The sequence below is a fragment of the Micrasema longulum genome, unplaced genomic scaffold (genome assembly GCF_059751315.1).
Source record: "Micrasema longulum isolate JH-2025_06_02 unplaced genomic scaffold, ASM5975131v1 h1tg002440l, whole genome shotgun sequence".
Classification (NCBI taxonomy): Eukaryota; Metazoa; Arthropoda; class Insecta; order Trichoptera; family Brachycentridae; genus Micrasema; species Micrasema longulum.
This window is the reverse complement of record NW_028279585.1, coordinates 8,922-21,373: the sequence shown is the minus strand read 5'-3', so window position 1 is coordinate 21,373 and position 12,452 is coordinate 8,922. Positions and strand designations below refer to the sequence as shown.

The window sequence follows — 12,452 nt, the reverse complement described above, 5'->3', positions numbered from 1 at the left end:
ATGAATCTAATTTGCAACATTTAATCAGAGTAGTAGATAAGAGATTTCCCTACTTTCGCTGATATAATGTGGCGGGTCACAGATCAGAGGTGAAGCGTCAGATCGACAGCGTGCAGAATATGCGGAGTAAGGGATTCTCGCATATATAAGGGCTGTTCTGCGCTCCAATCTTCAGACGGTCTTGATCGATTAGACTCAAGGTACCTCTCTGGGCAGCTCACACCATGAGGGCCTTTTTCTTATTCCTTGCGATCTTTGGTAAGTAAAAAACTTCTCTATTTCATTAAATCATCACTTTGTGTTCTTGGTATTTTTTAAAACATCTTCTGATTTGGCCAGATTTTTATATTTCAACTCATTTAGTTCAACTTGCATCCTATTTTCCTGGTTGAATCTGTGAGAGATCCCATTAAGGGATACACTATTGATTTTAGGGGATTTCATTCTTGCTGACTGAGTCGCATCTGGCTTGGGAAAATCGATAAGTTAGCTTTGATTTTTTAAATTTAACTCGAATCGTTCATGTTATGATTTCATGAATGATGAATTCATGAAATGATTTATCGTTATCACTCCATTTCAATACTTCACAATGGCCATCAAATTTTCCTTAACCAATTCTGTCCCGGTGAGTTACGTTAGGTTGTCCCGTTAGGTCTAAGGCAGTTCCCAGCAGATCGCGAAATTTTAGGCAATTATATATTTCTTTATTCCTTCCATTTGTTGATTTTAGTGAAGTTAAAGAGCCGACACCTTTATTACTGTGAAGAGATCCACCTGACCGAATAGTTTCACATACTAGGCAACGCCTGAAAATAATTTTCCAATTTTTAAACTTCTTCTTGGACCAGTTGGTTTTATTACAATATTTGAGTTTGTCCAAATGTTTGTAGATAAAAGACTGGATATCACCCCCTCGGGGATCATTAAGATTAACAAATTACAACAGGGATGAAGAATACCTTAGAAAAGGGAATATGGATGTCTAAGTCACAGCTCTTTAACTTCACTAAAATCAACAAATGGAAGAAATATGGATGTTCAAACATAGGCAAAATGGTGAATGTTACACAGTGTGTAAAGTGGCCACTTAAACCAGCCAATGACAGGTCATAAGCCCTGTAAATGCCTTGACTTCCATATTCTCTTTTATAATGTATTCTCTATCCATGTTGGAATTTTTAAAATTAAAATATACCTTAAATTAAAGATTTTTGCATCTCAAGAGTCAGAGTCATTGATAAAATGTTAAACATCTCGTCTGGAGCGTGCTGCTGTATGCCAGCGAAACGAAAAAAATTAACCAGGCGTCTAGTTGTCTTCGAGATATGGTGCAAAGGGGGCATGGCGGAGATCCTTTTGTCTGATCACAGTCATTTCGGAAAACGACCAGGTATTGAGGAGGGCTGGCGAAACAAGGCAACTCCCGAATAGAGTTACCCAACAACGGTTCAATTTGATGGGCCGTAGCATCAGATACCCAGACCTGCTCTTTGCCATCGTCGAGAGAACGATTGAGGGAGTTAATCATACATAATATTTCAAATACTTTCCTTCTAATAACATACAAAATGATAAATCTAACCGCTCATACACGTCTTTGTGTAATTTTCATGTAAAAAAGTAAATTGAACAGGAATGTTGCGTCTCATAAAACGAAATAATACGGACCAAAATGGACACCAAGTCGTTGGAACAATAGGCATAACCCCCCAGCAACTACACACGTGCGTTTCCAAAAATTATCAAGCAGCCAGTGGGCCACATGGTGACGGTATCTACCTACTGTCTACAAAAGCTTCTCTTCGGACATCTATCTCCCTTTGTTAACCATGGAGTTGAAACAGTTTTTTATTTCTTACTTCTTGGCATGAACACTTGACAAATTTACTACTATGCTCTATTTTTTGTAAATTTATTGATATCATTTTAACTTTGCTAGAATTCCACTCATCCATGCGCTTTGTAGCTGCACGATGATTGGTTATCTAGCTTTTATATATCAACTTTAAAATACCTAAATTTTGTAAATGGGGTCTAGAATTCCAATCATCTATACGCTTAGTAGCTGCAAGACGTGTTGAAATCTTACTATTTTTTTATTATTCAAATATTATTTTTTTTAAATATCATTAAAACACTAAATTTATTTGTCAATTTTTAAAATGTGTAAATGAGGGCTAAATTTCTAACTGTCTATGCGCTCTGTAGCTGCAAGACGTCCTGAAATCTGAAATCTAGCTCCTATCGATTATATTTTTTTATTGATCTTAATTGTAAATGAGGAACTAGAATCCCAACCGTCCATGCACTCTGTAGCTGCAAGACGTACTGGGATATTTATTGATTGTACAGCGCCCTTGAGGTGATTTTCACAAAAACGGCGCTATATATATAGGGCGCTTGAGATATAATTACATAGACCATGAGGTGATCGGGGATGTGTGCTGTAGCAGCTATCAAGAAATGAAGTGGTTGGCAGTTGACGAGTCCTTGGTGCAGACCAATTCTAGGATTATAACCTAGAAGAAGACCTTAAAAAAACATAGAACAAATCTCTCAATATTAAAAACTTTTCAGAATTTGCGAATCAATCTGAAAACCACAATTTTAATCAAGGAGCGTAGGAGTTTTACACTATCGTAATTTTACGCAACCGATCAGAATTTGATGACTGCGATGATGCAAGAAATTTGGTGGCTATATTTATTTTCAATTCTTCTTCCATCTTCTAGAAATACATTACTTTCAAGAAATCAACTAACCAAAAGTTGTCTTTTTTTCAGTCGTGGCTATTACAGCCACTAACCCGAACCACGGCAACCAGAAACAAAACCAATACAAGAATGGTGGACAGTCAAACCATGGGAACGAACACGACCGTAAGTATTTTTAATCATTATGTAATTTCTTGATTTGTTTGAAATTTTGTATACGGTCGTCCATAAGTAAAGAGGATAAAAATAGCGAAAAAGAAAAGAGATTAAGAAAGAGGAAGGATATCTTACCTTGGGCGTAATTTAAATAGAGCGACCAAAGAAACACCTTTGATAGTACATGAAGAATAACTCCATAGTCGAGCCGCATGGACAATATATGAGTTGGAGAAGAAAGAAGAATTGTGGATGGAAATTAAGAAGGTGCTTTGAGAATAAGACCAAAGAGGTAAATCATGAATTTGTAAGCGTTAAAATTGAACTGAAAGTGGTCGAGCACTATCGCATTCGTAATTCAGACATGACGCCAGACACGACGTCCAAGCATAATTTATTCAGACTAATTAGAGGTTTTATCGAAAACTCAGCCATTTTGGAGAGTATCAATTTTTATGTTCTTCATGGACATCTCCGATGGCATCATCAGACTGTTTTACCGTCCGGCATCCAGAACTAACTTCTTTCTGGTTATGCCGATTAGAAAAACAGCTAGGCAGTTAAACATAATTAATTTGGAGATTGACATTTTTCTTATCAGATAAATTATGTTACAAGGCGTCTTGCTATTGGAGAGTATGTAACCTTCTTAATATTAAGCCAATGCTCAAGGGTTCCTGGTCTATCCAAATTTAACGTCTTACATATTCTGTTTTGTTTGTTTTGTTATTTTGGTCGAATAAATTCATATGAAAATGAATTGTTTAGATCAAGTAAAATTTGTCTACAACTTATTTCTTTCTATGCTAGAATGGAAGACCGGAGTATATTACTACGAGACTGATGTCCGCACCATGACATCGGTGCGCGAGCAGTGGACCGGAGTCCGCCTGCGACTCCGCCTCCGGCTGCAGGCTCAGCAAGATGGGAAGATCATGGGGTATCTTGACAACGTGCACTACGCCCATCTTGAACACCAGCAGCTTCCAGACGGACCCGAGGGAGATCTGCCAGTAAATATTGATTGATTGATAATTTATTATTACTCCGCCTTGTTGCCTGCCATGCAGTTTTTCATTTGTTGGTCATTATTTATGCCTATTTCATAAAAAAATCTTTGAAGCTTTATTTCTACAAATTTGTGTTTTGGTATGTTGGACAAAAACGAACTGAAGCGACGAAATGACAACTGACAGCAAAAAATAGGCAGAAAACGAAGGTGTAAAACAACACTTTGGTGTGAAAAATTGAAGATCAATTCGATAGTGATGGTATCAAATGGGTTAATAATTATCATACCACACGTATTTTACAAAAATATTGATTTACGGGCCTACATCAATAAAAGCGTAAGTCCTTTTACTCCTCAAATATCAACAGTTGGAAACATTATAGACATGTGAATGTAAGAGCTGAATGGTCAATGATGTTCATCTGAGTTGTTACACATGTTTAATGTTTGTTCTTTTTGCTGACGTATTGGACATCATTTGGGTCGAAGCCATCAGCAAATAGCTATCAAGCTACACATCATATTTTTGAGACAGATTCCATTTAGGCTTTTAAGCTATAAATATTCTAATCTGATTTTAAGCTTTAAATATTGTAATCTTATTTTCCTTTCCAGGAGCTGAACCCTCAGACGTATGCTGAGTTGGAAGGCAAGTACTTCGTCGCCCACATGAGCGGAAGTATCGTGAAGCGGTTGGAGGTTCCTCAATCCATGGGATCCCAGGAGGTGAACATGCTGAAGGGTATCCTCAGCACCCTGCAGTACGATACCAGCAGGCGCAATCTGGGTGGAAATTCTTTCTTGGATGAGCACAAAGGAGATGGCACTTACACCAAAATGGAATCAGATGTCACAGGAAAGTGCAAGGTACATAATTTTACTTTATTATGAAAATACAAATAATCTTCGCTTAAATCAGATTATCTTTGAAATATGGCAACAATGATATTTTTGCTTTAATAAATTTTACGGCCAACATAGTCTGCCTTTTCTATCTACTAGCGTGTTTAAATGAGACATTGTTTTTCTGAAAACACTGTGTGTGTGTTTCTGTTCCTACAGTTATCTCGGTCTTTGAGGAGATAGCTATTATGTAAAATTTGAAGACCGCTGTGCAATGAGAACATCTTGACCAAAACACTTATATTTTTTTTGCAGACTCTGTACACAGTGTCTCCTCTTCCTCTTGATGTCCTGCTCCGCGCACCTTTCTTGGCACCTCTGGTAGATGCAGAACACCAGAAACCTGGTAGGTTGTTGGAAATCACAAAGACAAAAGACTACTCAGATTGCGAAAAGCGCGTGGCTTACCACGTGGGCGTCTCCAACGGAGCTCAATGGAAATACGCTTCAAAGAATAGGGACAACTTCCTTAACGTAAGTAATAGTTATATCTTACGAATTAAAGGTTTAATTTAAGAATTAAACGATGTATTCAATTGATTATTTTTTGTAGAGAGGCACATTGTTCAGAATCATCGCTGACAAGGAAAACAACACCGTGTACTCTGCATACTCCTCAAGCAAGGTTGAAGTGAGCCCTGTCATGTATGGCGAGCACAAAGCCATGGTTGTAAGCAGCATCAACATGACTCTCCGATCTTACCAACATTCCGATGACATGTCAGCTAAACATTCCACCGCTCTTCGTGATGCCGGAAACCTGATTTACAGCATTTCACAGCGTCACGGAAATGATGACTCTTCAAGCAGCTCATCTTCCTCCAGCAGCTCTTCTTCTTCAAGCAGCTCTTCATCTTCCAGCAGCTCCAGCTCTAGCGAAAGCCAAGAGGCTGGTCACAAGAAACAAAAACAAGACCAAAATCAACATCATGGACAACAACGCCAATCGCAAGAGAGGGGAGGAAGAAACAGAAGGTAAGAATTTCAGACACAAGTGGATAAAGGTATAATGTAACAAAAACAAAGATATCTGGGGTTAAAGTTTTGAACACTAGTACAAAAGTTTATAATATCAGACCTTCATTTTCTTTCAAAGTTGGTTTTCTGCCACTATTTGATGGTGTAGTCGGTTATATATGAAAGGGCAGTGCATAAAATCTTCATCTATGTAAAACAGTAAATTATTGCAAATTTGCGAAATTACTTCATCTTCATGCACGTATCTCTTCAATTGTAAACTTGTATTATTCGAGTATGTGGAGAAAACATACAATGTAAAAAAAAATCAATTTGTTTCTTATAATTTTTTTCATTATTTTCGTTATAGGTCCGCTTTGCCAGAAGGTAATTCCATCAGGAAAGCATATAATAAGCAGGATAATAAGAATGGTAAGAACTCTCCCAACTCGAGTTCCTCCAGCAGCTCTAGCTCAAGCAGCTCTAGCTCCAGCAGTTCTAGCTCAAGCAGTTCCAGCTCTAGCTCAAGTTCCAGCTCCTCATCTGACTCATGGGAAGAGAGGCCACATATGGAAAATTCTCCTAACACATTTTTCAGCAATGGCGTTTCTAAAGACGTTTCTCGCACAGACCTTATTGAACAGGTCTATCAGCTCACTATCGAAATCCAAAAGGATCTGCGAGACCCCAACAACATGCTAGATGCTGATACCGTTACAAAGTGGAACAGGCTCGTTAATTTTATCATCGTAATGAATGCCAAGGAGTTGGATCAAGTCACAAATAAAGTTTATCACTGCAACTCTGACCTCAGTCATAATGTTGCCTGGAGAGTATACCGTGATGCTATTGCCCAAGCAGGAACCCAGCCCGCTTACTACCAAATCAAATCTTGGATCAATAAGAAATACATCAGTGGAGAAGCAGCTGCGCAGGTAGTCGCATCCCTTCCCGAAAACCTGCGTTACCCGACCAAGGAGTTGCTTTCAGACTTCTTCAAGTTCGCCATCAGCCCCGAAGTCAGCCACCAACGGTATTTGAACAGCTCCGCACTCATCTCCGCTACCAAGTTTATCCGTGTGGCTCATGTTGATAATAAAACTGCCCACCATTACTACCCAACACACACCTACGGACGTCTAGCCAAGAAGAGTTACCAAATCGTATCTGAAGAAGTTCTGCCTTATTTGGAAAGAGAGTTGAATGAAGCCATTCAAAAGAAGGACAGCCACAAATATCAGGTGTACATTCAAGCCATTGGAAACTTGGGACACCCGGCTATCTTCCGTGCTTTTGGTCCATACATCGAAGGAAAACGCCACGCTTCCAAATATGCCCGTACTCAAATGGTCAAGAACTATCGTCAAGTAGCGGAGTTGTTCCCTCATGAGACCCGCTACGCTCTGTACGCCATTTACCAGAATCAAGGAGACGACTACCCGGTTCGTGTGGCAGCTGTCTACCAACTGATGAAGGCTAAACCCACCGCCGCTATGCTCCAACGTATGGCCCAGGCTACTAATACTGACTCCAGCTACCAAGTTCGCTCCGCTGTCCAATCTACCATCAACTATGCAGCTCAACTCAATGGAGAACAACACAGGGAATTGTAAGCATAACTGTAATCATTTACGAGTATATCTTGATATTTGAAAATTTTATTCGAGATATACATATTTTTTTTGTAATTTTAAGGTCCCGCTATGCTCAAGCTGCCCAGCCAATGCTGAGCCAAAAAGAATACGGAATCCAATATTCAAGCAAAATGATGGAAGACTACCAATCAGAAAATGAAAATGACGCATATTTCCAGTCCTTCAGTTATATTGGAAGTGACGACAGTATCGTTCCCCAGAGTTTCAGCTACATCTACAATGCTAAACTGCAATCTTGGATGAAATCACCAAGGGTAACATATTACTATGCTTATTTTACATGACCTACTCGCCAAGATTTTATAATAATAACTTATAAAAAACGTTTTTATCATACTTGCTTTATTTTACAGCTTGCTGGTAGTGTTTCCAGTGTTGGAAAACTATACGAACTGTTTACCAATGCCTACAATGAGAAGCAGAGGCAAAATAAGAAATCTGGATCATCATCCAACAACAAAGACAGCATCGAATCACTTCTTAAGAATTTGAACATTCAAGGCAATCGGGCGGAATCTTTGGAAGCCAATTTGCTCGTTAAGATCATGAACCAGGAAAGATTCTTTGCTTTTGGAGAAGACTATATCCAGCACATGACCAACAATATCAATGATTGGTCAGGTGACCTCAAAAGAGGCATGGACTCCAACATCACTAAATTCTACAACAACGAAAACGTAGAAATCATGTTTCCACTTGTCTCTGGGCTTGCATTCTATTACAAGTTCAAGAACCCAGTAGCTATTAATGTCAACAGCCATGTCCGAGCTCAAATCCAAACTCATGGCATCAGCGTTGCCGCTTTGAACGTGAGTGCCGAAATTCGCGCCGTGTTCGCCTCTGATTACGATGGACGCGTAGGTTTCTACTGCCCCATGGGTAAACGCCATATGATTGCTGGAGTCCAGCACAAGTCTCAGGTGTACCTTCCTCTACGCATGCGCGCTGATTTGGACTTCCAAAACTCAGATGTTTCAGTGGAAGTCGGTCTTCTTGACCAGAAGGAAAATGTGAAGGTCTACCAATACAAACAAGTCCCATACACATCAAACTCTGACGGGAAGAAATTCCAAATTCCATCTCTTGATGCTGGATGGAAACAAGCCGGAAACTCGAAATCTCAGTTCTCTTTGGACAAAGTGTATGGTCAACATACTACTGGTATGGCTTTCCGCTTCCACTACGAAACCGAAGAGAAACCAGAACTGCCTCCACTATCATCAAGGCAGGAACAGATGCTTACCATCATCAACCCTCACCGCTATTCCAACTCTCTCAACCGCGCTAGGGGATCAGTCACCTACTTGGCGTCAGAGTCTTCTACACACAGAATGAAGTTCTCTGCTTCTTACTGTAAGTTGAACGATGAACTATTTTTGTATCAAACAATACTTTATCTATAGAGTGTTAAATAATAAAAAAAACTATACCTTTTATTTTAGCAAGCAATAAGTACAACAACATCAAGCCCGGACAGTGGGTCGATGGAAAGCAAAATGGCAAACCATGGGAATCACCAAAAGACGCTATCAAGGATGTACCTGCTGGAGATATGGCTAACGAGAAGGGACAAAGAAAGATGCTCGATAAGGTTTCCGAAGGTATTCGTGGCCCCGAATCTAAACTTCTTGCAGTCAAGCTGCAGTTCGATGGACAAAAGAAGGCCAGTTATGTTGCCGTTGCTGCCGGTGCAAGCAGTCCTGTGGATAAGACCGTTCAAGGATATTTCTACTACGCCAAGAACGATGTGAACAACAAACAATTCTACCTGTACTCTGCCGCTGCCGTCAAGATGCCATCAAGCCCCAAGTTTAATTACGAGAAAGCTCTCAGATTCAACACCATCGCAGACTTCCAAATGCACATTAGGTACGGTAAAAACGAGAAGGATGATGCTTCCATCGACATGAAAGCTCATATGGAACAGTCCAAGGAACGCAAAAACTACTTGCAGACCACCCCAGAAGCTAAGCAGTGCCAGAAAGAAATGTCTCGCGGAAACTACCTGATGCCTTCTTGCAATAACATCACTGTCCAAGCGAGCATCATGGACGTCATAAAACTGCAGGCTTCTTACGAAAACATCGGCCCTGCTGCCAAGAACTTCTCATACCAGATTTACGACTTCGGTCGCAGATTCAACTATTACGACGTTGAAGAAAATTGGGTTGATAACAGCGGAAAGCAACATCACATCGAGTTGGAGGCTCATTTGCACCCAGACCATACCGCTCTTAACTTGGATATAAGCACCCCATCTGCTGAGTTGCACTTCAGAAACATCAGTCTTTCTCCAATTACTGCTTCTATCTTTTCGATTCACCCTAATAAATCACCACTCGACTTCATAAAAGACCGTTTCTTCGATGAAAAATACAATCGTAAGTATCACGATGGAGGTTTATTTCGTGAAATAAATTCTAATGATCTTAATTAATCTATGATTATATTTTACAGCTACTTGCTCCGTCGAGAAGAATAAGATCAACACCTTCTCCAACTTGACTTACGAATACCAAATTGGCAAGTGCATGCACACGATCATGTCGAACGGCTCCAGTTCCATCAATGGATGGGATAGTGGAGTCAAGTCAACCACTGTTCTCATGAGAAACGATGAAAATAAGGGTGGAGTTACCGTACGTGTATATTACAGGTACAAATGTTATCCTATTTATTCAATATTTTTTTCTAAAGTGCCTAATCTATGATCAACAAAATCGATTTGATGATTTTCATATCCAATGTTTATTATTTGTAATATTTTTAGGGATGACAATGGTGATGATGTCGATGTTGAACTGAACAAGAATGTACTGACCGTTGAGAACCAGCCCAAGAAACTAGGAAAAGATGACGTCTCCGAGTACTGGGGTCATTCAGCTCAAAATAGATTGTTGAAGGCATGGAACCTTGGTGAAGAGATTTCCCTGGAAGTCGGAGATGGAAAACTCTTGATCTTGTTCGACGGAGAACGCCTCAAGATTGAAGGAACCCAAACATACCGCAACACAACTAGAGGTATCTGCGGTGCCATGTCTGGTGAGAAATATGACGTGATCTCCCAGAGGGAGTGCTACCACAGCGACCCAGCTTACACCGCTGCTTTGTACTCCATCCAGAACGACTTGTGCTATGGAACTTCTAAGAACTACTCTGAAATCGCCAGTAAGAAGCCATGCTTACCCCGCAGCTACCAGAGTCCTTCTCTCCATGTTCCCAACTACTACAACAACGGCGAGAAAGCTTTCGCTCAAAGTCGAGACAGTTCCTCCAGCGAGGAAAGCGGCGAAGGAAAAGGATTGAGGAAGACCAAGGCATACGGAAAAAACCAAAGCAACAACCTTCAGTACCGCGTTCAATATTACGAGAGCAAGGGAAAGATTTGCATCACCCACCGCACTCTCCCAGCTTGCCCAGACAACTACCGCTCTGATGGAGAAACTCAACTCAGGGTAAGTTATATTTTGTATCTTCGTCATCAATCGGAAATCCATAACATTATTAATGTCATTTACACAGTTACATCGGCCGCACGTGTATCTGATTTTGTTACTTGATTTCCTCAGGTGAACGTCCGTTGCGAGTCTGAAAAGAACGAGCAGTTCCAACAGTACAAACAACAGATCAAGAATGGCCACAATCCACAGCTGAACGAGAAGCAGCACCAGCCCAACGAACAGGAACACTTCAGAGTCCCAGTCGGATGCAAGAACTAAACCGTCTCCGTTAACAGAGGAAGACACCCAGTCAACCAAAAACCCTGTCCACTCACTAGAACCCAAAGAAAACATGATTAGAAAGAGAACAACGATATTGAGGAAGATATGAGTTATGAAGATCTCAGACAGTTTACTGGGGACGATGACCGGCTATGAACATGTATTGATTAAAATATATTATAATATCTTTAGTACTTAGAATTTAGACTAGTTAGCAACCCATTTCTTTCGGAACTTTTGATCAATTTTGTAAAATACGAACTATGTAAACAATAAATTTATTCAATAAAGAAAGCAATTATTTATAACATTTATTTTTCTATTCACATACTTTTCAAAACAAAAAATTCATGCAAATTCTCAAGATATATTAATTCAATGATACGAATACAGTGGAACATAAGCGAAAATTGATTTATTGTTTGGTCAGCTCATTCATTACCTTTTAGGTTTTGTACACTGATGTTGTGGACTGTATAGAAATTTGTACGCACTTTAAAGTTCTTCCGTTTATATTTATTTTATGGTGCACTTAACAATGGAACGTAGTAGAAAAGTGAAACTGAGATAATAGCGCATTTGTAAAAAGAGTGAATAATCAAATCCACACAACAGATGGAATGTTTTTTACTTTGACAGATGATAAATAATACATAAATTCGTGTTTTTATAATACAAAAAGAATTGAATTATTAATCAGCCAGTTTCAATGATTTTTAAAGTCTGGCTTGAACACACAACCTGAGATGTGCATTTTGCAATTATTTGAATGTTAATTTTTGAAAAAAGTTTGTATTTGAATGTTTACAAACAAAATTAGTTTTTTATGGCTGCTAATCAGATGCTTTCCTTAAATTCTTTATATTTTTTTACCATTTTGGAAAATAACATTTAATATACAACAACAACAGACCATCAAGCTGTTTCTCCGCATTGGTAGGCAGAAATGATTAAAAGCCACATCACTCAATCTTTGCATACAGACCTCGCTTCCTCTACATTCATACATCTTCTCATGCACGCACGCCGATTATTCCTACTCTCGACATGTCCATCTTCAAGTATTTGATGCACTTGTTCGTGCCATATCTTTCTCGGTCTTCCTCGACTCCTGCATCCATCAACATCCTTTTAGCCGTTCTTTCGCTGTCCATTCGCTCTACATGTCCAAACCAACGCAGCACCCCTTTCTTGATTCTGTCCATAATGTATGTCTCAGCCTTACACACAGTTCACGAATCTCGACATTTGTGCACCTATCATACATCGTTTTACCACACATTCGCCCGAGGGATCGCATCTCGACAGCATTTAACGTACTTTCAAAATT

General features: G+C 39.5%; 1 protein-coding gene and 1 long non-coding RNA gene across 3 annotated transcripts; one reads left to right on the top strand and one right to left on the bottom strand.

Annotated features, from left to right (window-relative positions):
• The first annotated feature begins 172 nt into the window (after positions 1-172).
• Positions 173-11,427, top strand: LOC148272196 (vitellogenin-like). 2 transcript variants are annotated; one of them, XM_088240378.1, is made up of 13 exons: positions 173-258; positions 2,787-2,882; positions 3,684-3,886; positions 4,501-4,752; positions 5,044-5,262; positions 5,342-5,763; positions 6,116-7,354; positions 7,441-7,654; positions 7,754-8,753; positions 8,843-9,781; positions 9,858-10,056; positions 10,171-10,855; positions 10,970-11,427. In XM_088240378.1, the coding sequence occupies exons 1-13, from the start codon at positions 225-227 to the stop codon at positions 11,117-11,119; spliced, it is 5,652 nt and encodes a 1,883-aa protein (XP_088096504.1). In that variant the 5' UTR covers positions 173-224; the 3' UTR covers positions 11,120-11,427. The 2 variants fall into 2 exon arrangements, with proteins under 2 accessions (XP_088096504.1, XP_088096505.1); XM_088240379.1 differs by having other exon boundaries at positions 174-258; positions 2,787-3,509.
• Positions 1,093-2,979, bottom strand: LOC148272197 (uncharacterized). The gene is made up of 2 exons (XR_015824906.1): positions 1,884-2,979; positions 1,093-1,486 (listed from the first exon to the last, which is right to left on the bottom strand). It is a non-coding gene; the product is annotated as an uncharacterized LOC148272197 (long non-coding RNA).
• Positions 11,428-12,452: the final 1,025 nt, after the last annotated feature.

Excerpts from the sequence above, each read along its gene's own strand:
- LOC148272196 (XM_088240378.1), top strand. The coding sequence starts at position 225 with ATGAGGGCCTTTTTCTTATTCCTTGCGATCTTTG. Across the intron at positions 5,263-5,341 it reads ATAGGGACAACTTCCTTAAC|AGAGGCACATTGTTCAGAAT; the intron begins GTAAGTAATAGT and ends TATTTTTTGTAG. Across the intron at positions 7,655-7,753 it reads CTTGGATGAAATCACCAAGG|CTTGCTGGTAGTGTTTCCAG; the intron begins GTAACATATTAC and ends TTTATTTTACAG.